Genomic DNA, 26046 nt, shown 5'->3' with positions numbered 1-26046 from the left:
TGTTTTGCCATGCTAAGTCATATGCCTTACTATAGCGGGGCGGTCGCCCGCTCCAGCCCTGGAAGGGTTAAAACCAGCCCTGGGAGAGGGCTGAGGCTGGGAAGGAAAGCCTGGGCTGATTGGGGAAGGCAGTAACAGCTGGGGCCACGCCCCAATCAGGCCCAGGTGGACCCTATAAGAGGCTGTGAGCCAGAAGCCCAAAGAGTCTCTCTCTAATTGTAGAGAGAGAAGGGCCTGGCTGCTAGGGAGCTGAGCAGGGTACCGAGAGCGGAGCAGGGCTGAGGGAAGGCTAGAGGAACTGGGGAGCTCCAGCCTGAAAACCCCCCAGGCTGCGGGCCTAGCTGAGGGCTTAAGACAAGTACTGGGCTTGCAAAGGGGCAGCCCAGCAATAGGTAGAGGCATCAGGTCTAACCCAATCTCGCCTGTGATGAGTGGCTGACACTGCAGTCTGCCCCCGGGCCCAGGGCAAGTTGGTGACTGGCAGTAGCCAGGGGGCAGCACCCACTGAAAGGGTCACCCAATGTCTGGGAGGGACACGGGGGCCAGCGGTAGCACGACACCAGCCAACAGGGGGGCGCTCCAGAGGCTGGAAGCTAATTCCCTGAGACGACCAGCAGGAGGCGCCGCAGGGGTGAGTCTGCACCTGATTACACTTACCAAAGGCTAAGTCTATTACAGCTACTCAGTTACCTTTACCCACCAACGTGTAACCTCGACAAAGGAAGAAACCAGGATTGTTTGACAATGCCTCTTTTCCATAAAACCATATTGACCAGTATTTATTATATTCCTAGCCTTTAATTCAATATCAGTTGACTCCCATATCGGCTTTTCCATTATTTTCCATCCAAGATTGATGTCAGGCTAACCGGCCTACAGTTACCCTGGTCCTCCCACTTACTCTTTTTGAGTACATCTACACTGCAAAAACACCCCATAGCAGTGACTCTTGGAGCCTGGATCTACACACTGAATTGCTGGACTTGTGCTACAGTCTAAAAACAGTTGTGTAGATGTTCCCAAATGGGCTGGAGCCCAGGGCAGAGGGTGGGCTTCAGAGCCCAAGTGGGAACATCTATGTGACTATTTTTAGTGCCATAGTGCGAGCCCTGTGAGCTTGAGGCTGGAAACCTGGGCTCTGAGACACGCTGCCACTGGGATTTTTCGCAGGGTAGACATAACCTTTAAATGCTGGCACAACATTAGCACTCTTCCAGTTTTCTGGAATTTCTTGCATACAACTGAAGTTTTGTCTGTTGAATTCAGCACCAGTAAAACAGCCTATTGTGGGGTCAAGATTTTACTTCCTGTCCTTAGATGGAGTTGGCTTGGGGCAATATGTTTAGTCTCATCTCAGGACAAAAACCCCTTGTTAATCTATAGTAGCTTTGACCCACTCCACCCTTGTACCAAGACTCATGTTACAGTGTCCCGTGATAGCCATGTATGAATCATGGTTAATTCTTATGCAGTCAGAAGACACCACTGAGTATGCTCAGGAAATGCATAGTAATGGCCCACTAACACTGACTGACATCAAGTTTAGCCCATCAGCAAACAGACTCAACACCAACTGTTAGAAGAAAAGAGTTAGAGGGCAGGGTGCTTCAAGGTTCTCCAGTGCCAGGAGAGTAAAAGGGGAGACTCAGGTCAACCAGGTAGAAGAGAAGTGATGTGAGGTGTCTCCTGCCCTTCATCTGGCCTATACCTGGAGTAGCAGGGAAGGTCCTGCCAGTGAGTTGTGAGATGCAGGAAGCCAGCTCCAGATGTAGAGGGGTTCTGGTCTCACTATCGTACCTGTATATTTATGGTCTCGTCAAAGAGCTGAGTAGGCGTCTCATGGAAGTTCTGGAAAAATATCTGAGAAAAACAGGGAGAGGTAAATTTAGCACAGTCCCAAACCTGCCTGCGCTCTCTGGGGAGCTCAGGATTTCACTCACATGCAGCCAGGGTTGTCAATTTTGGTTGGATGTATTCACAGAGGTTTCATCACATGACATAATCTTATACTCCAAGATTTAGCTGGGGATTGGTCCTGCTTTGAGCAGGGGGTTGGACTAGATACCTCCCGAGGTCCCTTCCAACCCTGAGAGTCTAGGATTCTATGAATCCTGGAGGGCTGGCAACCCTACATGCATCACCCCATATTAGTCCCCTCAGGAGTCCAGTCCAGACACTGCCCTGGGGAGGAAGCCTATAACTCACAGGGATGGCTGCATCCATCCTCAATCTCATCTCCAACTCCCTTAATAACTGGTGCCCTGAGACCATCCAATGTTGAATTTGAAAATGGCTCACAGACTAGAGGGCCCTCTCCAGCACAGGCTTGATAAGTCCACAAAAGCAGGCGTGGAACCACATGATGCCAACCCACCTCATTAAAATAGGGGTTGTTCCCTGTTTTGATTCTCGTCCTGTACACGTGGTCGCCGATGAAGACCTTCACCACGGGCTTGATGTTGTTTCCCTGGAGCTGGCGGCCTTCAATGATCCTCACACGCACCTGCAGTGAGAAATACAGCGGTATGATTTAAAGGGTCTCAGGGCAGAGATGTTCTGTTAGCCCAGCTGGGCTCCACTGCTCAAACTGGTCCCAACACCACCCTGACCTGAGGCAGGACATGCTAATGGCAAAGCATCCCCAGAATAATAATATCCATTTCCCAAGGCATCAGCTCCAACCACGGTAGCAGGATAAAGCCCATGGATGAAGGAACATATGGCTGGGATCCTCATATCCTACTATGGAGAGGGAACTAATTCTGGCACACTAGGTCTATCGCTGTGGGAAAAGGACTGACATGGCCATTGAGACCCATGTATTGAACACCTTTACCATTGGGCCTGGGCTGTATTGGGCTGTGGGGGGTGTGTGTGGAATCTCTCCTTGACGGATCTCATCTTGCCGTGGTTCGCAATACCTGGAAGTCCTGTTTTTTGTCTGTGAGTTCTCTTCTGGAATTTATTCTGCTGCTGATTCCTTCCCTCTGATGATCCTTTCCTGTGATACTACGGATAGCTGTGATGACCCCACTGTGTGCCCCTGGAGATGGTCAGAAAGGGAATGGATTGGCCTGGGGTGGATGACCTGGAAGAATAATCCTTTCCCACACAGCAAGTCAGAACAAACATTCTCTGTTCCTCCTTTGGCAGCTTTGTCAAGGACGGTGTCAGACATGGGAGCTTTAATTTCACTGGTTTGACACATTGTGCCTGTAGCTGCAGAGTGTTCAGGGTCAAAGCAGTTAAGTGAGAATCTGGGACACAGACCATTGGATGTGAAGAGCCTAAGAGCATGTCCCATTATAAATGCCCCATTACATGCAGTCTGCATGATCTCAATACACACGTACCACACTGTGCCAATGGGGTGGGGGGGGGTGAGCTCTGATCTTCACAGGGATCAAGTGTGAGTCCTGCTGCGCACCTGCACAGATGGGTAAGGGCTAAAAGGAGATCTCGTAAATCCATGAGCAGGCTACCCATGTTGCTGGAGGCTGCGCAAGGGGTCAAGGGCTGCATATGGGCTGGACGGGGGAGGACTGAGAGAAAAACATCCAGTCTTGATTTGAAAATTGCCAGTGATGGAAAATCCACCATGACCTTTGGTAAGTTTTTCCAATGGTTAATTACTATTGCTGTTAAAAATGTATGTCTTATTTCCAGTCTGAATTTGTCTAGCTTAAACTCCTAGCCATTGGATTGTGTAATACCTTTCTCCGCTAGACTGAAGAGCCCATTATTAAATATTTGTTCCCTATGTAGATACTGACAGACTGTGATCAAGTCACCTCTTAACCTTTTTGTTAGATTCAAGGAGCTCCGTCTATTTAGTTTATCACTATAAGGCAGGTTTTCTAATCTGTTGATCATTCTTATGGCTCTTCTATGAATCCTCTCCAATTTATCAACATCTTTCCTGAATTGAGGGCACCAGAACTGGACAAAGTATTCCAGCAGTGGTCACACCAGTGCCAAATACAGAGATAAAATAACCTCAACTCCTGCTCAAAATCCTACTTTTTATGCGTCCAGTGATCACATTAGCCATTTTGGCCACAGCATTTTCCTGGGACCTTATGCATGGCCCCCACAGTTAGTCACTGTTTCCCAGGATAGAGTCCCCCTGTGCTGCAAGTATGGCCTACATTTTTTGTTTTATATTTAGCCATATTAAAACACACCTTGTTTGCTTGTGCCCAGTTTACCAAGTGTATCCAAATCACTCTGTATCAGTGACCGGTCCTCTTCATTATTTATCACTCCCCCAATTCTTGTGTCATCTGCAAACTTTATCAGGGATGATTTCAGGTTTTCTCCCAAGTCATTGATAAAAATGTTAAATAGCATAGGGCCAAGAACTGATCCCTGCAGGACCACACTAGAAATACCCCCGGTCAATGATGATTCCCCATTTACAATTACATTTTGAGACCTATCAGTTAGCCAGTTTTTAATCCATTTACTGAGTGCCATGTTAATTTTATATCATTCCCATCATAAAATTATATAAAGTTAGTTTGACAGGATGTATTTTCCATAAACCCATGTTGATTGGCACTAATTATATCACCCGCCTTTAATTCTTTATTAAAGGAATCCCATATCAGCTGCTCTATTACCTTGCACAGGATCAATGTCAGACCGACAGGCCCATAATTACCCAGGTAATCCCATTCACTGTTTTAAAAATTGGCACAATATTAGCCTTTTTCCAGACTTCTGGAACTTCCCCAATATTGCAAGACTCATTGAAAAATTAACATTAACAGTCCAGCGAGCTCCTAAGACAGCTCTTTAAAAACTCTTGGATGCAAGTTATCTGAAGTTGCTGATTTAAAAATGTCTAATTTATTTGCTTCTGTTTAACATCCTCATGGCATACTAGTAGAATGGAAAGAGTGTTATCACCATATGAAGAAATTACATCCCAAATAAGTTTTTATTCTGTCCCTAATGCATGCCAGAAATATTTACTGAACACTTCTGAATAATGGACCAAAACCATTGTCAGGATTCTTTTTGTCCCTAATATTCTTAAAAATCTCCTTTTTATTGTCCTTAAATCTGCTGGCCATAGATTTCTCCTTCTTTCCCTTTGCTTCCCTTTACAATTTTCTACAATTAATAGCTTCTGATTTATATTCATTACTATCAACTTCCCCTGTCTTCCATTTGTTATGGTTTTTTTTTTTTCATATGCACCTTCACTTCTCCTCTAAATCAGGTTGGTTTTTTTAACTGGTATGGCCTTATTTCCTGGTTGTGGTATTGTGGCTTTTGGGACATCTGTTATAGTATTCTTAAACAATTTCCAATGACTTTTCATATTTTCCTGATTAAATTCTTCCTCCCAGATTATTTGGATCAGAATTGTTTTCAGTTTTGTGAATTTGGCTCTTTTAAAGCACCAAGTCTGTCTGTCTGTCTGTCTGTCTAACTTGTCAGGACTTTATTCTGTTTGCACATTATATAGGTGATCAAATCATGATCCTCTCTACCTAAGCTACCATTAATTTTTAGTCCTGTGATCAGTTCCTCTTTATCTGTTAAGATGAGGTCTAAAATAGAATTCCTCCATGTTAGAAGCTGCACTTCTAGGTTTAGGAAATTGCCATCTATAATATTTAGAAACTCCAGGGATGTTCTGGTACTGGCAGCATGAGACGTTCAACAGGTATCACTCAAATGTAATTCCTGCCCACTGTGTCAGCCCATGTCCAAGTGCTGGTGCAGAGAGGGAAGCAAGCTATGTTAGCCAAAGGGCTGCTACTTCACTTCCCCATGGGAGCAAGGGGGAAGTAGGGACTAGACCATGATTCCCAAAGTCGCAGTGTGGCCCCAGCCCACAGAGATTAGAGCTGGCAAAGGACTTGCCCATCCAGATCACTTGCCCATCCTCTCCTGAGCCAGGTGGTGCTGTCCCAGGTGGCTCATTCTCCAGGGCTTTGTCCAGTTCAGTTTTACATGAGGCAAGCGATGGGACCTCTACCACTTCTCTTAGGAGATGATTCCACATGGCACAGGGAGGAAATGGGCATCATAATGGTCTCTGGAACTGGTGGGAACGGTCACATACTCATCATGGGGTGGGGATGTGTGAGATGGAGTCAGGTTGGGGTACTTTTCCCCTCCCCCCTCCATGCTTTTCCCCCAAACTCAAGAAAACTCCCCTCACAAGAAACCGAGGCCAAGTTGATCTGGAAAATGTAAACATGATAAATTACATTTACAGCACAGGAAGGTCCGATCAGCAGATGCTCACTTACTTTCACCACTGGCTTTTTGTTTTCCTGGCTCCCCTATGGCCTTGAGTCCTGGAGGGGTGTAGGAGGCACTTAAATTGATGGTACACTGAAATTCAACAACAAATAGAATTAAACCACCTCCATTGGTTTGGGTGTAGGTGTGGTGACACTATTCAAGGCCCAAGAGCAGAGGGTACCCTACCCTCCCAGAGTTCATTCCAGAGTTGCACACAAACCCCATGCAGATTCCGTTTGTTTGCAATATGGTAATGGCCCCAAACACTATACATTACTCTAAGGGTGCATGGGGCTTTTCAGCTGGTGCAGAGGTCCTCAAACTGTGGGACGCGCCCCTCTAGGGGGGCACAGGGAACGTGCATGGGTGTGTGGCTAGGCCTGGGCCAGTCCCCAGGAGGGGGAAGGGAAGAAGCGCTGCTCAGCTCCGCTCCTGGCCCCAGCTGCCGGCTGTGCGCCTGGGGCTCCACTCCTGGCCCTGTGCCTAGGGTCCTGGCTGCCGGCCCTGGGGCTCTGCTACCAAACCCACCCCTTCTCCCAGCAGGGGCCCCCTTATCCATGTCCACATCCCCTCCTCCTGGAGCCGTGACCCAGCCGTGAGGTAAAAAGATTGGGGGCCATTGGGGTAACCAGTGTGTGTTGGTTCAATTCCCCAGGTGCCTGCTTCCACCCCCAAGTGCCCTGGGGCAGGGTGAGTGTGAGGAGACTGGTCCTGGGGTCCCCATCCCTGTTACCATTACCCAGCACGTACAGTGCTGTCCCGCCATCCTGCTGCCCAGCCTGCTCCACGGGACCCGCACAACATTGCAAGAAGTCACCCCCCCACCCCCAGCTCTCTGTCTTTCACCCTCACCCTCCCTCCCCTGCTGATGTGCTGGGAATCAACATGGCTGCGGTGCCCGTGTCCTGGCCCCACACCTGGCCCATGCACATGTGTGCTGGGAGGGGGCGGAGCCACCAAGCATGCACACAAGTTCCTACTCCAGGCAGCTGGGATTTGACAGGGATGTGTGAGCTTCCTCCCTCCATGTGGTGGTCATGTGGGGGTTCCACCCACCTCTTCCCCATGGGCTTCAAACTGGACACCACCCAGGTCTCCCCTTTGCTCTATGCCGAGGGGGCCGTGCCTGGGACATGAATATTCAAAGGGGGACTCAGCAAAAAAAAGTTTGGGGACCTCTGCTTTAGTGCTTTACAGGAACAGGGCAGGTTGAGTGAAACTTAGTAGATAACGCTCTTCTCTTCTGAGCAATGCCACAGACTTTCTTCACTTCTTCAACTTCCCTCGCTTGAGGATCTCAAAGTACTTCACAGACAATGATTACAGGATTCCATACCCACTGTCAGGTGGGTCAGGATGGTGCAAGGGCAGCTAATCATCAACAAGACCCCTCACCCGGTGTCCCTCAGCTTTGGCCACAGAGGTTTCAACGGCCTGCATCCTTAGCTACTAACTGGTGGTGTCTCCACCTGACATGCCCCTCAGACAGGGGAGACAGAGGATCGCCCGCGCTCCCCCCAGACAGGGGAGACAGTCGGGGGATCGCCCATGCTCCCCCCAGACAGAGTTGTCCTCCTCTCATCGTCCCACCGATTACGTTAGTCAGTCTTTCATCCCCCAAGGTTCGCCCAATTACAAGGCTCAACACCGTTGGCAAGGTGAACACACTGCAGTTTTCACCATCTCTCATCTACCTGGCAACACGTGTGGCTCCCTTTTTCATCAGACTCATTAACCTGGGTTACAATCATTACACCCATTTTACAGATGAGGAAAACTCCAGCAGGAACCATCCCTCTACTGATGATCAATCCAGGAGAGACCCATCAGACCCTAACACTGTCTAGGAGGATGTGAGTATGACTGTAGCTATAATATGTGCATGGATATAGCTAGGGTTTGTATATGCTGTGATATTCGTAACTTTGCTGGTAACTTGAATAAAATTGATAAAAGATATTAGACCTGGTTCTTGTGTCTGTGTTACTTTTCTTGGTGTTCATGTGTTCCTATATGCTGTAGATATGAAACAAGTGGCAGAGGTAACTCTATTGAATTTGAGACTATAGCCACCAGAGCCAAACTCACAGTGGTGTAAAACAACATCACTAAATTCACGTTAAATAAAAATAAAAAGCTACACTTGTAGAAAGATGAGGCCCTGAAACATAAACCCTTGAATCAGAGGCCCGATATGAGGCCTGAGGCCTGAACTAAAGTAATAATCAAGACTTTGCTAACATAAAGCAAAGTTAAACTGTGAGCCAGAAGCAGGCCCTGCTCACAGAAACGGGCAAGGAAAGGGCTGATGCTCCAAAAAGAGACATACCTAAAAGGTGCTGGACACCAGATATCAGAACATTTGGATACTTGTACACTCCACACGGATAACAAGGAACAAGCTGATCCATCCCAATGACAGGGCCAAAAGGATAATATGATGGATAGAGTTGTTTTGTTCGAACCAACATGTACAAGGTGAGAGGCAGCACCTTGCTACGTAGAGAGCTTGCACCTCAATACGTCAGGAGTGATGTGTAACTTGTTTGTACCTCTGTATAAGAATGCATCCCTAAGTGGATGTCTTTGTCCAGCCTCGGGGGCAGTGGAAAGTCCCGCCACCGACTGAGCTGATTGCCAGGGGGCACATATTCGTAGTATGTCCTGTAAAGTCTAGAGGGAACTATTTCTGTGCTTCGTTTGACAATAAACCTGCCCGGGTGCTTTCGTACCTTACTAGAGTCTGTGGTCATTGGGGGGTCTCTCGGGGTTTGCTGTGTCAGCGATCTGCGCAGAGCTGGGGCAGCACACAGAGGGAACACGCATAGAGCCGATTGATATCAACACTGAACAGAGCAGAGCACCACACTGGTAACATCTGACGACAACACCATTGTGATAATTCGGCCTACAAATTTACCCTAATTTCTAATTCAACTGTAAAAAGTGAGAATGAGTTTATAAGACGTCACAATTACCTATAAGAACAAACGTTGCTGGGCAAAAGTCCGAACAGGAGGCAGACAGATTGAATTAGTCCTGACAAGGAGGCCTCCTGATATAACTCAAGGACTGTTTTAAGATCATGCCTGGTAACAAGAGGGGATGGGTTATTCTACACACCAGTCCCTTTGTGGGTCTGTCATGGGATGTATGTACCCTACATTAACCCAGTAACCAAAGGGTTAATATAGGCACTGCCGGCCACTACTGATAGGCAGTCTCTCAGCAGCTGGGAAGCAGTGGGGCAGAGTGGCTACCAGAGTGAGCAGGCTGCAGAAAGGAGCTCCTGCCAGCAAGCAGAAGCGGCTCTAGACATTTTGCCGCCCCAAGCATGGAGGGTCCACTGGTCCCGCGGCTTTGGCGGACGCCTCCGGGAGGTCCACCGAAGCCGCAGGACCAGTGAACCCTCCACAGGCACGCCTCCGGGAGGTCCACCGAAGCCGCGGGACAAGTGGACCCTCCGCAGGCAAGCCGCCGAAGGCACCCTGCCTGCCACCCTAGTGGCGACCGGCAGAGCGCCCCTCACGGCTTGCCACCCCAAGCATGGGCTTGGAGCGCTGGTGCCTGGAGCCGTCCCTGCCAGCAAGCTACCAAAGAGCCACCCAGAGACAACAGCCCAGGACGGGACGAACTGACTGACAGCCCACAGAGATCCAGGAGAAGGTAGGAAGGAGCTCAGGACATTGTCAAAGTTGAAGAATACTGATCCTGCTTAAGGGCCCAAGGTGGAACCGAGTGGATTGGGCAGGCCTGGGTTCTCCTACTCACCCCCTGATGGAATTGGGAGTGGAGAAAATGTAGGCTCCCAGTCACCAGGAACAGACTGTCAGTCTCACTAGGCTGTGAGCCCAGAGGCTGTGCCATGCTTGGCCAGAGGGGGCACTGTTACACTGATGCACTGCCTCACAGGGTCCTTAAAGAAAGAGACTTTGTGGAGAAAAATTGGCTACTAGAGTGAGCTTATCATTATGGCTGCCACCCCGCCCATCTCCTGGGATGCCACCATCATGATGCCAAGCGATGTCCTAACCAGATCAGGCCAGAGAGAGGGACCCAGATGACATCACCACTCTGCTGGCTCTGGCTGGATCCCAACCCCTACCTGGGATGAAATGGGATCGGACTGACAGCAGCTCCAGCCAGCTCAACTAACTTCTTTCCCCCACCAAGGACAGTTATTACCATCTTAGATACTATCTAACAGACTGTCAAACACGGGGGGTAGGGGGAGGTTTCCCTTCTAAAAACTCTCTCCAGCTAAAGGGAACGGGAACAAGGGATGTGGTTCAAAGGAACGCCTTACTTAATGTTTTGCCTTTCAAAGGCTTTCACTGTTCCCCCCTATTTTCTGTACCTGTAGTAAAAGGTTAAAATGTTGTTTCCTGGTGGGTTTGCCATGGTACAAAGCAGGCTGAGATCTCTGCATATCAAACCCTGGACATTTTTGGACACTGTTGGCCTTGGACAATGACTGGGTTACGATAACACCTTTGGCTCATTTGTTGCATCTATACAAGACCACAGGATGCCCCTTCTCTAAAGTGAGGGTTACCCTTCTTACTTACGCCTGTCGGCTGGTGGCCACCGTCCAGAAGGGGCAGGTCCTTCAGGGTGAGGATGCTGCTTGGTTTTGCAGCAAGAGATGTTAGAAATACAGTAGCAGAGCCCAGATCCCTGGAGGATAGAAACATCTGCTTGTCAGTAGCATTAACATTCCCCCCACCAATCCCAGGAAGGGCGTCTCACCCTGATGGACTCAGTGAGGGTCTCAAGGTGTGAGAATGGTAGCCAGTGTTCTGCTTTCAAAGGATAGAGGAGCCCTGTGGCCCAGCGATTAATGCCATACAAAAGACTTGGTTAGACTCCTCAGTGCCAGACTCCACTCTTTGCAGGGAGAGGCGTCCTGGGCAGGGGCAGGTACATTCCAATTGTGAGGGGGTATTTGGGGGGAGAGCAGAATTGTTGCTACTTGGAAATGACCATTTAGTCTTTGTCTTGCCCAGGAAAGGCAGCAAAGCTTAGGTCAGGGTTAGCTGGCATGTGTTGAATCCAAGCTACACGTGACCACGTTCCTAGTTGAGACAAAGCTTTAGAAGAAGGAACAACAAGGTCTCTGGTCTCCTTGGCTGGAAGGAAAATACTGTAGTATGTGTGTGGGGATGGGGGAGTACGTGTGGATACACAAGGCTGCAAAAGGATCAAGAAGGGCCCTCCCCCAAAATTGCCCAAGAGGCTCCGTCTTTACTTGCTGTTGACGATTCACCTTTCTGTAGCCAAGTGACCCCACTCCCGGAGTTGTATGTCCACAAAAGAAGCGCTGTCCAGGGGCTGATCACCCAGGAACCACACCAGCGTCTGCAGGGGAAGCAACACAATACACACTTCACCATGCATTGTGGGTCTGATCCTGATCTGACACTGGAGTTACTCCCGATTTACACCAGAGTGACGTGTGAATCGAGCCCCGGAGACGGGCAAGGAGACAAAGAGAAGCAGGTCTAGAATTAAATAGACTCAGGTTGCCCAGCTTAAACATAAATAGTGCCCAACCAAGCATTCCAACCAAGTGGGGGATGCTCGTGAGTTTGTAGAAGGAAGCCTGGGCTGGCAGTCAGGAAAACCCCAGGTCTTGTCAGAGGGCCTCCAAATCAATTGTGCTGCCCCTTGCAACTGCCTGATGAAAAACACCTGGAAGACCAGCCCCTTGGGGGCTGTTGATTGGCCCCTGTTTCATGTCTGCTCTCTCTGGGTCACTGCTTCCCTGTGGACTCAGTTTTTAACTCTTCTCTTATTAACCCATGTTGCTCAGTCTGCTATTCTGGCTATGTCCACACTGCAAAGAAACACCTGCAGGAGTGAGTCTATAGACCCAGGCTCACCGGGCTCAGGCTACAGGGCTAAAAATAGCCATGGACATGTTTCCACTCGGGCTGGAGCCCGGGCTCTGAAACCCAGTGAAGGGGCAGGTCTCAGAGCCTGAGTGCCAATGTCTACACAACTATTTTTAGCCCTGTAGCCTGAGCCCTGTGAGCCTGTGTCTGTAGACCCAGGCTCCGAGACTCGCTGCCGTGGGATTTTTTTTTTTTTTTGCAGTGTAGATGCACTGTGGCCTGGGGAACTTAGACTCGTAGTTTTTAAGGCCAGAAGGGACCATTGTGATCATCTACTCTGACCTGCTGCACATTAGGACACAGAACCTCACCCACCTGCTCCTGTAACAGACCCCTAACCTCTGGCTGAGTTACTGAAGTCCTCAAATTATAGATTAAAGACCCCAAGTTACAGAGAATCCACCATTTACTCTAGTTCAAAGCAGCAAGTGACCTGTGCTGCCCTATGCTGCAAGGAAGGCGAAACACCTCCCCCCCTCCTGATCTCTGCCAATCTGACCCAGGGACAATTCCTTCCCGACCCCAAATCTGGCGATCAGTTAGATCCTGAGCATGTGGGCAAGACCCACTAGCCAGCCAGCTGGGAAATTATTCTCTGTAGTAGCTCAGAGCCCGCCCCATCTAGTGTCCATCGGAGATATTTGCTGCTAGCACAGATCGGCTACATGCCATTGTAGGCAGCCCCATCAGGCCATCCCCACCATAAACTTATCAAGATCAGTTTTGAAGCCAGGGAGGATTTTGCCCCCCACTGCTCCCCTTGGGAGGCTGCTCCAGAACTTCACTCCTCTGATCATTAGAAACCTTTGTCCAATATTGAGCCTAAACTTGACAAATGTGCTCACAGCATGGAGTCTGCCAGGCTGAAACAGAGGCCTGAGAGGGATGCACTGACCTATCGTGACAGAATGCACCCATATAGTCACACCCTACACACTAGTGTAAGAAACCTTGTACAAAGCATGCTTGGAGGTATCACTTGAAAACTGATAATTTGCTGGTCAGTATTATCATGGTAAAGTTCACATAGTAACATTATATGTAAAGTTATGAACATAAGCTGAAGTCATGACTGAAGTATGTTTCCCAGATCAATCTGGAGAGTGGTTAAACCAGTTTCTCGAAGACAAAAGGGCAAGCTGACATGCCTGCCAATGGGCCTTTACCTACCAAATGCCTAGTCTTTGGCAAGGAAGGGAAGCAGGGACAGAGATCTGCATCTTAGCAAAGAAACAGCATGAAGTCTCCTTCTTCCGGCAGACTGCCTGTCTCCTGGTTTTTAGCTGGGAATGCTTTTCAAAGAGAGACTAAAAACTATAAAAAGGAGGGGGCAAACACCCCAAGGTACCCCCCTCTCTCTTCCTACCCATCTCATTCTCTGCATCTGAGAAAACAAAGGAAGCAGCCATTGGACTCTGGGGGAGGGGAACTGACATGAAGAGTTTGGTCAGTGATGCTGCTGGAGGCATGTGGTGAGAAACTGCTTTGGAACTAATGTAGTTTGTTACATTAGACACTAGAATGTGTTTTATCTTTCTTGTAAGCCTTTCAGACTTTTATGCCTCATTGCTTGTACTCTCTTAAAATCTCACCCTTTGTAGTGAATACACTTGTTCTATTGTTTTATCTGATATAGTGTGTTTAAGTTAAAGTGCCTAGATAACTTCATTTAGGATGGTAAGCTGTGTGTATATTATTCCCTTGAAGGAATAATGGACTTAATAGATTTGGACAGTCCAGGAGAGGGCTGGTCAGTACAAGACATACATTTCTGGGGGGAAATCCAGGGCTAAGGGTATGATGGGGTCACCCTGCAGTATAACCATGGCTGGTAAAAGACAGAGGATAACCCAAGCGTCGCTGGCAGGCTGCAGTATGTGCAAACATCTGGGAGTGACTTGCACGCTGGTGGCTGTTTGAGAGCAGTCCACATTGGAAGCTACAGCAGCAAGGCACTGCAAAGGCATCCCAAGTTACAGGACAGGGGTGACAGAGCTGCTCACTGGCCTGGATTGTACCCTGGTATATCCCACCCATTCCAATCTTTTCTTTGACCACCCTGTACTTGTAGGTTTAAGATATTCATATATGGTTCAGTCATGGATTGCAAAGGTTTTAGGGACCTATATGATAAGGTCAGGTTCTAGGACCCTGTAGAGAGCCACAGGGCTGGTGGTAGGTGCTAGGAATAATTTCTGCTGGCTCATTTGACAACCAGATGGGAGAAAGCTTGGGCTGAGTTTTCAGTTTTGTTATAAAAAACATAATACATGCAAACCCCAAGGAGATGGTAAATTCAGAGCCGTGTGCGTGTGCACACAGGCACATGCTGTGTTAGGAGCAGAGGGGGAACACTCTGCGGGGAGGGATAGCTCAGTGGTTTGTGCATTGACTAAACCTAGGCTTGTGAGCTCAATCCCTGAGGAGGCCATTTAGGGATCTGGGGCAAAATCAGTACTTGGTCCTGCTAGTGAAGGCAGGGGGCTGGACTCAATGACCTTCTGGGGTCCCTCCCAGTTCTATGAGATAGGTATCTCTCTCTCTCTCTCTCTCTCTCTCTATATATATATAAAACACCACCTGCTCACAGGGTCTTACCTCATTCCAAGTGGGATTCTGTTCCTTCTGTATAACTCTTGTACTTCTTGTGACATCTAAGAGAAATTAGACATACCATGGATTCCCAGCATGCAGCTCCACGGAAGTGGTGGTGTCTGAAAGTGTGTGAGAGAAGGGAACACAGCCCATTTACAGTGTTCTCTGGGTCAGGTCTCTTTTTCTTATGATATCCAGTGTTGACACCAGCCTGCTTTTGCGGGGAACAACCTTGCACTGGGAGGGAGACAGACTGGATGAGTTTTCCATCTCCAGGCTAATTCTTAAATTCATAGATTCCAAGGCCAGAATGGACCAAAAGTTTCTAAGGCATTTGGATGGCTAGTTGCCATTAATTTTAATGAAATCTAGGCATCCAAGTCTCCCAGGGGGCTTTGAAATCTCAGCCTTCATGTTTACAAATCTACATTTTCTTCTCTTGCTTTAGTTATGACCTGCTTTGTGCTTCAGGCAGACCCCTTAAAATGCTGCTCTGAGCCCCTTTAACTCCTGAAGGCACTTCCCTTGGGGAATCCTTGAGACACTCCACCCCACAGCCCACTTCTACCCCAAAGTCTGTGGATCCCATCAAAGGGGGAGATTGGCCCTTTCAGAGAGAGCAGGGCCAGTGCACTTTGTCACATCAACTGACCCAGATTCAACTTTAAAAGAGGGCACCTGGGCCTGGGGAAAGAAAGGCCAGGTAAGTGAGAACTCAGAGGCTGCCAGAGGGCTGTCAGGGTCCACTGGGGGAGGCAGTGAGAACCTGAGAGGAACTGTCTAAAAGGGGGCCTCCAGAGAGAAAAGATGAGGGGGGTAGTGCTCTTGGAACAAGGCACAGAAGCAGGAACCAGGAGCTGCAGGACCTCCTGGGGAGGGGCAGCCATGAGAGTCTGAGAGGGAAAGGGGGGAAATCCCCTGGGAATTGTAGCCAGGGTGAGATTTTGTTTAAGTTTGGACAATAAACCTGCGGAAAAGAGATGTGGGTGTGGCAGAGTCTTTACCAAGATGGGGAGAATCCTGCCTTGTTACAATCCCCAGCTGCACAAAGGGGCTTCTTGTCCTTCTATACTTAGTAGATTCATTTCCCCTGTGCCACCCAGCTAGGAAGAGGAGGCCCTTAATGTCCAGAGACCACTTTATGATCCTCAAACAAAATGCACCCGAGAAAGGCAAAGGATGATCAGATATCTCCTGGAAAATGCTGAACAAATTGCTGTTACCTCTAAAGCTGGCAGACACGTGAGAGTCGGGTGTGGTGAATTTTGCAGTTGGGATGTTAGCAGACAGAATGACGAGGTGTAGCATTTCTGTCCCACCTCTGCTGTTGCTCTCCCTTCTTCCCAGCAAATGGCTTTATTCTGCAACGATGCAAGCCCTTCAGTTCTTTCTTATTTCCCCTTCACTCTGCCCCAGCCCTGTTTTTGTCCTGCTGGAGCGCTGTTAGTAGTAATAACTCCTGTGTTTACAGCTTACCTCCTAATGCCACTTGGTGGTTTTGTCTCAGAAGTCCTGTCTGTACAGAATGCGATTTCCGTTTCCAGGAAGTACATCAGAATAAGGAGTGACATCATATAGAGGAAAGGGTCAAATAGTGTATCCAGGAAGTGATGCCATAATAGGAAGGAAAGAGGCTTTCATTCATAGACCAGCTATGTTCAGCTGTTTAATCAGTGATATGTTTTTTGAGATAAAACCTGAGGTGCTGACCATGTTGGGTATTGGTAATACCTGGACACTTTCTGGTATCTTGAACAAATTCCCACTCTGGTAGCTGCATTCGGCCTGCCTTTTCAGTTGAACGAAATGCTTTGTTCACTATCTGACCTAAGACATTATGTAGTGTTGATATGAGTTGTTAAACAATAGCCAAGCTACTCTCCAGAGTTGGCTACATTTAACTGGTGGGCAAATAAACCATAACCATAAACCTTTCTTAAAATGAAGCTTTGTTCTGTATTTTGAGTCACTTAACATTTTGAAGACTTGATCTAATAATAAGTAATCATTTTCAGACAATGTCCTTTCATTCCTTGAAAAATGTACCTAGCTAGAGTGTGAGGCTTAACTAATGTTTAAGTGCTTTGAGATCCCTGGAGATAGAGAATAGCAATTAGTCAACAGAAGATCTGATTATTTATTACTGCTTATTTCAGCAGCTTGTGGAAACTTCCTAAGCAGAGTGATAGGCTGCTGGGGACCCATGCAAACCCTGAGGGAGAAATTCTGCCCCCTTGAAGTGGAGGGGTATTTTGCCACTGACTTCAATAAGGCCTGGGTTTTCAGCCTGACCATTTAAGTGCCCTGTTTCTCCTTATCATGGGACACATCTTGCTTCAGTAGCCAGTTATGTGGCTGAAACAAGCTACGTGCTGGTATTTAAGAGCATAAGAACATAAGAGCAGCCAGACTGGGTCAGACCAAAGGTCCATCTAGCCCAGTGTCCTGTCTTCTGACAGTGGCCAATGCCAGATGCCCCAGAAGGAATTAACAGAACAGGGAATCATCAAGTAATCCATCCCATTGCCCATTCCCAGCTTCTGGCAAACAGAGGCCAGTGACACCATCCCTGCCCATCCTGGCTAATAGCCATTGATGGACCTATCCTCCATGAGCTTATCTAGTACTTTTTTGAACCCTGTTATAGTCTTGGCCTTCACAACATCCTCTTGCAAAGAGTTCCACAGGTTGACTGTGCGCTGCGTGAAAAAATACTTCCTTATGTTTGCTGCCTATTGATTTCATTTGGTGACCCTTAGCTCTTGTGTTAGGAGAAAGAGTAACTAACACTTCCTTATTTACTTTATCCACACCAGTCATGATTTTATAGGCCTCTATCATATCCCCCTGTAAACATGGGGACTCACCCTGCAGCGCCTCCTGCTGGTCGTCTCAGGGAATTAGCTCTCCAGCCATTGGAGGGCCCGCTGCAGGCCAGTGTCCTGCTACCGCTTGGCCCCCTGTGTCCTTCCCAGACCCGGTGCCCTGTTATCTGGGGCGCTGCCCCCTGGCAGTAACCCTCAGTCTTAGGGTCTCCCCAGGGAACCCCCACACACTATCCTCACCTCAATATACAGCTACTGCCAGTCACCATTTAGCCCCACTCCGTGCTGTCTCTCTCTATAGCTGGGCTGCCCTTCTGCAACCCTAGTACTGGTCTTAGGCCCTCAGCTAGGCCACAGCCTGGGGTTTTTCCAGGCTGGAGCACTCCAGCCCTGCTCCACTCCCAGTACCCTGCTCAGCTCCCTAGCAGCCAGACCCTTCTCTCTCTCTACGAGCAGAGAGAGACTCCTGAGCTTCTGGCTGCCCTGGCCTTCTTATAAGGCTCGGTTGGTCTGTTTGGGGCATGGCCCCAGCTGCAGCCACTTCCCCCAATCAGCCGGGGTTTTGCTCCCTTCCTGAGCCCCAGCTCTCTGCAGGGCTTTTCCAATCCTTTCAGGCTGGGGAGGGTAACCACCAGGGCCACCCAGAGAAGGGGGGGCAAGTGGGGCAATTTGCCCCAGGCCTGGCAGCGGTCCGAGTCTTCGGCAGCGAAGGACCCTTCAGTGCTGCCGAAGATGTGGAGCGACTGAAGGGCCCCCCCGCCGCTGAAATACCGAAGACCCAGACCGCCGTCGGGTGAGTACAAGCACTGCAGCTCCCCCGCTTTGCCCCAGACTCCCTGAATCCTCCGGGCAGCCCTGGTAACCACCCCGCTACACCTCCCTTAGTCGCCTTTTTTCCAAGTGGAAAAGTCTCAGTCTTAATCTCTCCTCATACGGAAGCCGTTCCATACCCCTAATCATTTTTGTTGCCCTTTTCTGAACCTTTTCCAATTCCAATATATATATATATTTTTTTAGATGGGGCAACCTCATCTGCACACAGTATTCAAGATGTGGGTGTACCATGGATTTATATAGAGGCAATATATTTTCTGTCTTATTATCTATCCCTTTCTTAATTATTCCCAACATTCTGCTTTCAGCTACCTGAAAGGGGGTTCCAAAGAGGATGGAGCTCGGCTGTTCTCAGTGATGGCAGATGACAGAACAAGGAATAATGGTCTCACGTTGCAGGGGTTAAGTTGGATATTAGGAAAAACTTTTTCACTAGGAGGGTGGTAAAGCACTGGAATGGGTTCCCTAGGGAGGTGGTGGAATCTCCTTCCTTAGAGGTTTTTAAGGCCAGGCTTGACAAAGCCCTGGCTGGGATGATTTAGTTGCGGATTGGTCCTGCTTTGAACAGGGGGTTGGACTAGATACCTCCTGAGGTCCCTTCCAACCCTGAGATTCTAGGATTCTAAGGGTTGATGGATGCTAAAGGGCTTGGGGGGCAGGGAGCTGCCGGTGGGTGCAGATCACACGGTATATTTCAGTCAAGCAGCAAGCACACCACGAACACACACACTACTGAGAACAAACTTACTCCTCCTTCACCTGGAGAACTGCCTCGCAAAACTCCCACTCCTGGTCACTAGCTCCAATCAGACTGGAAAACAAATACCCCAGGGTGCCCAGAAGATGCGGTGTCATTTCAGTCCCATAACTGAGTCCCTGCTGGTCACTAAAACAATCGGTGAGAAACATGAGCACAAACACTAGACCCCCGTCAGGCTGCCGATGGTGGTGGGGAAAACATCCCAGACCCGCCTTTCAGAAAGGGCCCTAGTCGTATTGCCGAAAAACCGCCCAGGCAGAGGAGACATGGTCTTGTGGGAGGCGCCATGGCCTAGTGGGGGGTCCCTGTGTCCGGGCGGGGGCCCCATGGCTCGGAGGGGGGGGGCTGGGCTGTGTCCGGGCGGGGGCTCCGGGGCTCAGGGGGGGGGGGGCACCACGGCGCGGGTGTCTCTGGCCCGTTGTCCGGCCGGCAGTTCCCCGAGCGCTGCCCGTGGGGTCGCGCCGCGCCTGGCTCTGAGCGCCCCAGGCCGGCAGCTCCGCTCCGAGCCGAGAAGGTTCCACCCTCCGGGTCGTCTCAGCGCCACCGGCCCCGCTCTGGCCTCCTGCTTCCGGGTCTTGTGGGAGCGGAGCATGCGCAGTGCGCGGGGGCGGCTGAGGCTGCGGCGAGGCCTAGTGAAACGCCGAGAGCCGGGGTGCGGCCCCCCCCCGCGCGGTGAGTCCCGCCCCGCCCCCACCTAGTTCCCTCAGCGTCCCCCGCTCTGCCCCCTAGCGCCCCCGCCCCCACTTAGTCTCCCCACTGAGCCCCGCCCCGCTCTGCCCCCCAGCATTTCCCGCCCCACCTAGTCCCCCCCATTGTCCCCCGCCCCACCCTAACCCCAGCCCCCTGCTCTGCCCCCCAGCGCCCCCGCCCCCAGCTCCTGCCGTCCCCCACCTAGTTACTCCCTCCCACTGCCCCCTGCCCTTCCCTGACCCTAGCCCCCTCCCCGCTGCCCCCGCCTTACCCCCAGCCTCCTGCTCTGTCCCCCAGCGCCCCCATCCCTAGTGCCCCTGCCCTGTCCCCCATTTCCCTTGCCCCCCAGCACCCCTATCCCCAGCGCGCCCCCCCCCCCACTCCTCTTGCCCGGGGTAGCAGGGAGGCTGGCTGCCTGGGTGGGTGTTGCAGCAGGGGGTCAGGCTGTGGGGGGGCATTAAGGGGGGATTTGGGAGGGGGCGGTGCTGGATGCTTTGCCTGCAGGATATCAGAAGGGGCACGAGGGTACTGGCTTTTTTGACTGAGGGTGTTATGGGGCTGGAGCTGGGTGCAATAACATGCCACCGGGGTGTCTGTCTCCTGGGGTCTGGTGCGGGGGTGGCTGCTCTTCCTGGGCTCGGCTTTTGTCATTTGTGTTGAGGACGGGACAATACAGCAAGGACCATTTCCCCACAGCGTGTTTACCACTCTCTCCCATGTTGTCCCACAGCAAGGTGGGCAGGATGAGGAGCCGGAAGAAGCATTTACATTGGCGCTAGAAGTGGGGACGCCCCAGAAGACATGTCGTACCGAGGCAGCGAGCGGGACTTCCAGACTTCAGCCAGGAGGATGGGAACTTCGTTGCTCTTCCAGCTCTCTGTCCATGAGAGAGAGCTGGACCTGGTCTTCTTGGACCACAGCTATGCCAAGCCATGGAGTGCCCACCCCGACGCTAGCAGTGCCCGGCCTACTCGGATGCTCTTTGTCACCCCCAGGAGGCACCAAGACAGCACCATGTGAGCATAGTCTTTTCTGGTGCTACTGAGTTGGTTGGGTTTGGGTCCATGTGTACCTTGGATATTCCTTTCCTGTGCTCTGATGGTTCACTCGTTGCTTTCTGTGTCTGTTTTCAAGGTGCTTTTTAACACATTAGGTAACACATGTTGAAACCTCAGTCTAAGAATATAAGAACGGCCATACTGGGTCAGACCAAAGGTTCATCTACCCCAGTATCCTGTCTTCTGACAGTGGCCAGTGCCAGGTGCCACAGAGTGAATGAAGAGAACAGGGAATCATCAAGTGATCCATCCCCTGTCGCCCGTTCCCAGCTTCAGACAAACAGAAGCTAGGGACACCATCCGTGCCCATCCTGGCTAATAGCCACTGATGGACCTCAAACTTATCTAGTTCTCGTTTGACCCCTGTTATAGTCTTGGTCTTCACAACAACCTCTGGCAAAGAGTTCCACTGGTTAACTGTGCGCTGTGTGAAGAAATACTTCCTTTTGTTTGTTATAAGCTTGCTGCCTATTAATTTCATTTGGTGACCCCTAGTTCTTGTATTATGACACTTTATTTAATTTCTCCACACCAGTCATAATTTTATAGTCCTCTATCATATCCCCCCTTAGTTGTCTCTTTTCCAAGATAAAAAGTCCCAGTCTTATTAATCTCTCCTCATATGGAAGCTGTTTCATACCCCTAATCATTTTTGTTGCTCTTTTCTGAACCTTTTCCAATTCCAATATATCTTTTTTGAGATGGGGCGACCAGATTTGCACGCAGTATTCCAGATATGGGCATACCATGGATTTATATAGAGGCAATATGATATTTTCTTTTTTATTATCTATCCCTTTCTTAATGAGTCCCAACATTGTTAGCTTTTTTTGACTGTCGCTGCACATTGAGTGGATGTTTTCAGAGAATTATCCACAGTGACTCCAAGATCTCTTTCTTGAGTCATAAGAGCTAATTTAGACCCTATCATGTTGTATGGATGGTTGGGATTATGCTTTCCAGTGTGCAGTACTTTGCATTAAGCAACATTGAATTTCATCTGACAATTGTCTGGACAGGACAATTTGTATTTGAACATGTTAGCTGTAGAAGGCCTCCCCTAGAGAGCACCCTGCCGGGTCTGGTATAGATTTTTAAAACATTAACGCATGCTAACTGAGCTGAGTGGGAAGTTTTCAATTAAATGTTTGTCAGAAAATGGTGTTTTTTTCTAAACTGAAGCTCTTGCGTTTTGAATTTCATCTTTTGAAAAATGTTTGAAAAAAATGTTTTGGAATTATTAGTGTGTTCCATTTTGATTTTTTTCAGTTCAATCCAAAAAGTCACTTTGGAATTTAATTCAGTAAAAAAAACAACTACTAAAATGTTGAAATAGAAATGAAACAGTTCAAAGTTGTACATATATTCTGAGGCCACACAGATCATTATGATCATCTGATCTGACCTCCTGTATAACACAGGAAAGAGAACTTTCTCAAAGTAATTCCTAGAGCAGATCTTTTAGAAAATCATCCAATCTTGATTTAAAAATGGTTGGTGGTGGAGAATCCACCATGATCTTTGGCAAATTGTTCTATGGTCAATTACTCTCATTTTTAAAAAAAATTATGTCTTATTTCCCGTCTGAAATTATCTAGTTTCCGCTTCCAGCCATTGGATTGTGTAGGCCCTTTCTCTGCTGCATCAGGGATTTTCAATCTTTTTTTCATTTGCGGGCCCCTACAAAATTTCAAATGAAGATGCGGACCCATTTGGAAATCTTAGACATATTCTGCGGCCCCTCAGGGGGCTGAGGACCACAGGTTGAAAATAACTGTGCTACATTGATGAGCCTGTTATCAAATATTTATTCCCCACGTGGGTACTTATAGACCAGTGGTTCTCATACTTTTGTATTGGTGACCCCTTTCACACAGCAAGCCTCTGAGTGTGACCCCTCTTATAAATTAAAAACACATTTTTTATATTTAACACTATTATAAATGCTGGAGGTGAAGCGGGGTTACGAGGTGGAGGCTGACAGCTCACAACCCTTACGTAATAATCTCATGACTCCCTAAAGGGTCGCAACACCCAGTTTGAGAACCCGTTATAGACTGCAATCAAGTCACCCTTCAATCTTCTCTTTGTTGTACTAAACAGATTGAGCTCTTTGATGTCTCACTATAAAGCGGGTTCTAATCCTTTAATCATTCTCATGACTCTTCTCTGAACCCTCTCCAATTTATCAACACCCTTCTTGAATTGTGGGCAGCAGAACTGGACAAAGTATTCTAGCAGTGGTCGTACCAGTGCCGAATAGAGGTGAAATTACCTCTCTACTCCTTCTCCAGATACTGAAATTAAACGTTTCAATTGACTCAGTCTGAAACTTTTTTGCACTTTCAATTCATGTAAATTTTCAAGATTTTGACTTTTCACTTAGATTCAGGATGGGAACGTTTTTCAAAATCTCAAAAATTCTCCTGGGTCCGGAAAGTTGTTTCCTGCCCACCTCTGATGCTAACATCACGCCTTTAAATTCTGGTCCAGACAAGGCCTGAAATGCTCATTAAGTCCAGTGAAAGCCTAGAGATCTGCTTAGTAAGTGCTTAAAGTACAATGGCTTTGGTTTGACTAGAGTTTTAGAAGCTGTTAATTAGATCAAGCTAGTTAATTTGAGCTAACATCACATCTCTAAATCCTAGACTAAACAAAACCTTTAGGGAGGGATTGGGTGTGAGCTAATAAACTCGCAAACCCCATCTTCACTACAGAATGTCACCATGTCTTGACATGATTGTTGGGCTTGGTAGCTAGCCAGTGCTGAATGCATTTTAGAAGTCCGTGTGTGCAGCAGGTCAGACTGCCTTCAGGCTGATTGTGACATGTTGGGTCCTTCACTGTCTTCAGCAGCATGATTGTTGATGACCATAGTTAGAAAGAGTAAAATTTCCAAGTGCAGACCAGGCCTCCACACATTCCTCCAAAAGGTAGGGGGTTTGGTAGTTCTCAAAAGGTGATGGGACCACTGGAGCAGTCGTGGGATAAGAGAAGGGGATGTTTTATTTTTGTTGCCTATATTTTGCAACCTGGTGTGTCCCCTCTCTTATTTTCCTTTATTGTTTTATGTATTTTCCCTTTGTGATGCTGGAACTGTTTCCTATGTGTATGTGAGAGATGGGTGGATGGAATAAAAGAATCAAGGTCGGCTTGATTATGTTATAGTCATCAAATGGGGGTGTTTTTAGTGCGGTTCTGCAGGGATTGGTTTTCTGCCTGATGCTGCTAAATATATTATCAGTGATCTAGAAGTAAATGTAAAATCACTGCTCCCAGTGCGATGCTGTGGCCAAAGGGCTAACGCGATCCTTGGATGTGTACACAGTACAGTAGAGAGAAGGAGCAAGGAGGTGATTTTTCTCTCTGTATACAGCACTGGTGAGACTGATACTGGAATGGTGCATCCAGTTCTAGTATTTATATTATCACAGGAATGTTGAAAAATTGGAGAAGGTGCAGAAAAGAGCCGCAGAAAATGTTCAAGGTCTGGAGAAAATACCTAACAGGGGGAGACTGAAAGAGCTTAATCTTATCAACAAGAAAATTGAGAGGTGACATCATCATCATCATCATCAGTACCTTCATGGGGGGGGGAGGGGGGGAACCACCAGGTACTAAAGGCCTCTTTAATCTAGTGCAGAAAGGCAGAACCACCACCAATGGCTGGAAGCTGAGGTCAGACAAATTCTAGAAACAAAGGCACAAATTTTCACGGTGAAGGTGATTAACCATTGAACAAACTACCATGGGAAATGATGGATTTTCCATCTCCTGAAGTCTTCAAATCAAGACAGGATGTGCTTTAGTTAAATTCAAATTAATGGGCTTAATTCAGGAGTAACTGGGTGAAATTCTCTGGCCTGTGGTATACAGGGATCAGATGAGATGATCTAATGGTCCCTTCTGGTCTTAAACTCTGAATCTGTGAATACAAATACCACTGGAGGGCTCTGCAGATGATGCAGGGGTCACAGAGCCCTGATCATGTGTGCGATACATTTACTTGCCGGAAATGATTCAACTTATCTAGGAAAACAGGTGGGATGTTTTTTCCTCCACTACTCAACTGCTCTATGGTGCAGTAACTTCTGCAGAGTCTCTGCTACTACTTGAGCTGCAGAGTAAAGCATCGGATATAGGCATTTCAGTTAAACAAATAAACGCCCCCAAGAAAGTTCAGTAATTTGTATTTCAAACAAAATGGCCCAGCTATGAACAATGGTTAAAACTTGCAAGATTGAAAAGTGTTTTAACCATTGTTTATAGCTGAGTCATTTTGTTTGAATTCCTCCCCCCACTACTCATCCCATTATCCACCCACATACCTTAGCCAATATAATCCAGCATGGACCAAATAAAATTATCACCATGGCTAAACAGCAGAGTAAAAAAAGGCTATTAGAGGCAAAAAGGCATCCTTTAAAAATTGGAAGTCAGATCCTACTGAGAAAATTAGAAAGCAGCATAAACTCTGGCAAGTAAGAGTATGTCTTCACTACCGGCCGGATGCAGCGATCGGTCCAGCAGGGATCGATTTATTGTATCTAGTCTAGATGCGATTAATCGATTCCCCGAGCACTCTCCCATCGACTCCGGTACTCCAGGCAGAGTCGACGTGGGGGGAGCGGCAGCAGTTGACTCACCGTAGTGAAGACACTGCGATAAGTCGAACTAAGTACGTCGACTTCAGCTACGTTATTCACGACTAAGGGGGGAGGTGATACAATAGAAGTCTATAAAATCATGAATGGTGTGGAGAAAGTGAATAGAGAAGGGTTATTTACACTTTCTCATAACACAAAAACTAGAGGTCATCCAATGAAATCAATGGGCAGGAGATTTAAAACAAAAGGAAGTACTTCTTCACACAACGCACAGTTCACCTGTGGAACTCATTGCCAGCGGCTTCTGTGAAGGCCAAAAATTTAACTGGACCCAAAAAAGAATTAGATTAGTTTGTGAAGGGTAGGTTCATTAATGACTATTAGCCAAGATGGTAAGAGATGCAACCCTATGCTCTGGGTGTCCCTAAACTCCTGACTGCCAGAAGCTGGGAGTGGACAACGGGATGGATCCTTCGATAAATTGCCCTGTTCTGTTCATTCCCTCTGAACCATTTGGCA

The 26046-nt window shown here is 48.3% G+C and overlaps 2 protein-coding genes across 6 annotated transcripts in view; one reads left to right on the top strand and one right to left on the bottom strand.

Moving 5' to 3' along the window:
- The window catches only part of LOC123364457 (fer-1-like protein 5), a 29009-nt gene extending 12681 nt beyond the window's left edge, over positions 1 to 16328 (bottom strand). Inside the window, exons 1-9 of one of the 2 annotated variants that reach the window (XM_045006620.1) lie at positions 16230 to 16328; positions 15977 to 16114; positions 14757 to 14812; positions 11531 to 11622; positions 10833 to 10941; positions 6270 to 6354; positions 2922 to 3043; positions 2375 to 2503; positions 1798 to 1860 (exon numbers count right to left, since the gene is read on the bottom strand). In XM_045006620.1, coding sequence (XP_044862555.1) covers positions 1798 to 1860; positions 2375 to 2503; positions 2922 to 3043; positions 6270 to 6354; positions 10833 to 10941; positions 11531 to 11622; positions 14757 to 14812; positions 15977 to 16061 — 741 coding nt within the window. In that variant the 5' untranslated portion in view covers positions 16062 to 16114; positions 16230 to 16328. Of the gene's footprint in view, positions 1 to 1797; positions 1861 to 2374; positions 2504 to 2921; positions 3044 to 6269; positions 6355 to 10832; positions 10942 to 11530; positions 11732 to 14756; positions 14873 to 15976; positions 16115 to 16229 lie in introns of those variants that run through there. The other variant, XM_045006621.1, reaches the window with a different exon arrangement.
- A 3383-nt stretch (positions 16329 to 19711) lies between these two features.
- KANSL3 (KAT8 regulatory NSL complex subunit 3) overlaps positions 19712 to 26046 on the top strand; it is a 62528-nt gene continuing 56193 nt past the window's right edge. For 3 of the 4 annotated variants that reach the window (XM_045003831.1, XM_045003832.1, XM_045003833.1), the window contains exons 1-2: positions 19713 to 19844; positions 20593 to 20878. In XM_045003831.1, coding sequence (XP_044859766.1) covers positions 20664 to 20878 — 215 coding nt within the window. In that variant the 5' untranslated portion in view covers positions 19713 to 19844; positions 20593 to 20663. Of the gene's footprint in view, positions 19845 to 20592; positions 20879 to 26046 lie in introns of all 4 variants that reach the window. The other variant, XM_045003830.1, reaches the window with a different exon arrangement.

The sequence above is a fragment of the Mauremys mutica genome, chromosome 2, assembly GCF_020497125.1.
Source record: "Mauremys mutica isolate MM-2020 ecotype Southern chromosome 2, ASM2049712v1, whole genome shotgun sequence".
NCBI lineage: Eukaryota > Metazoa > Chordata > Testudines > Geoemydidae > Mauremys > Mauremys mutica.
The sequence above is the reverse complement of the archived record's forward strand: the minus strand, read 5'-3'. Positions and strand labels throughout refer to the sequence as shown.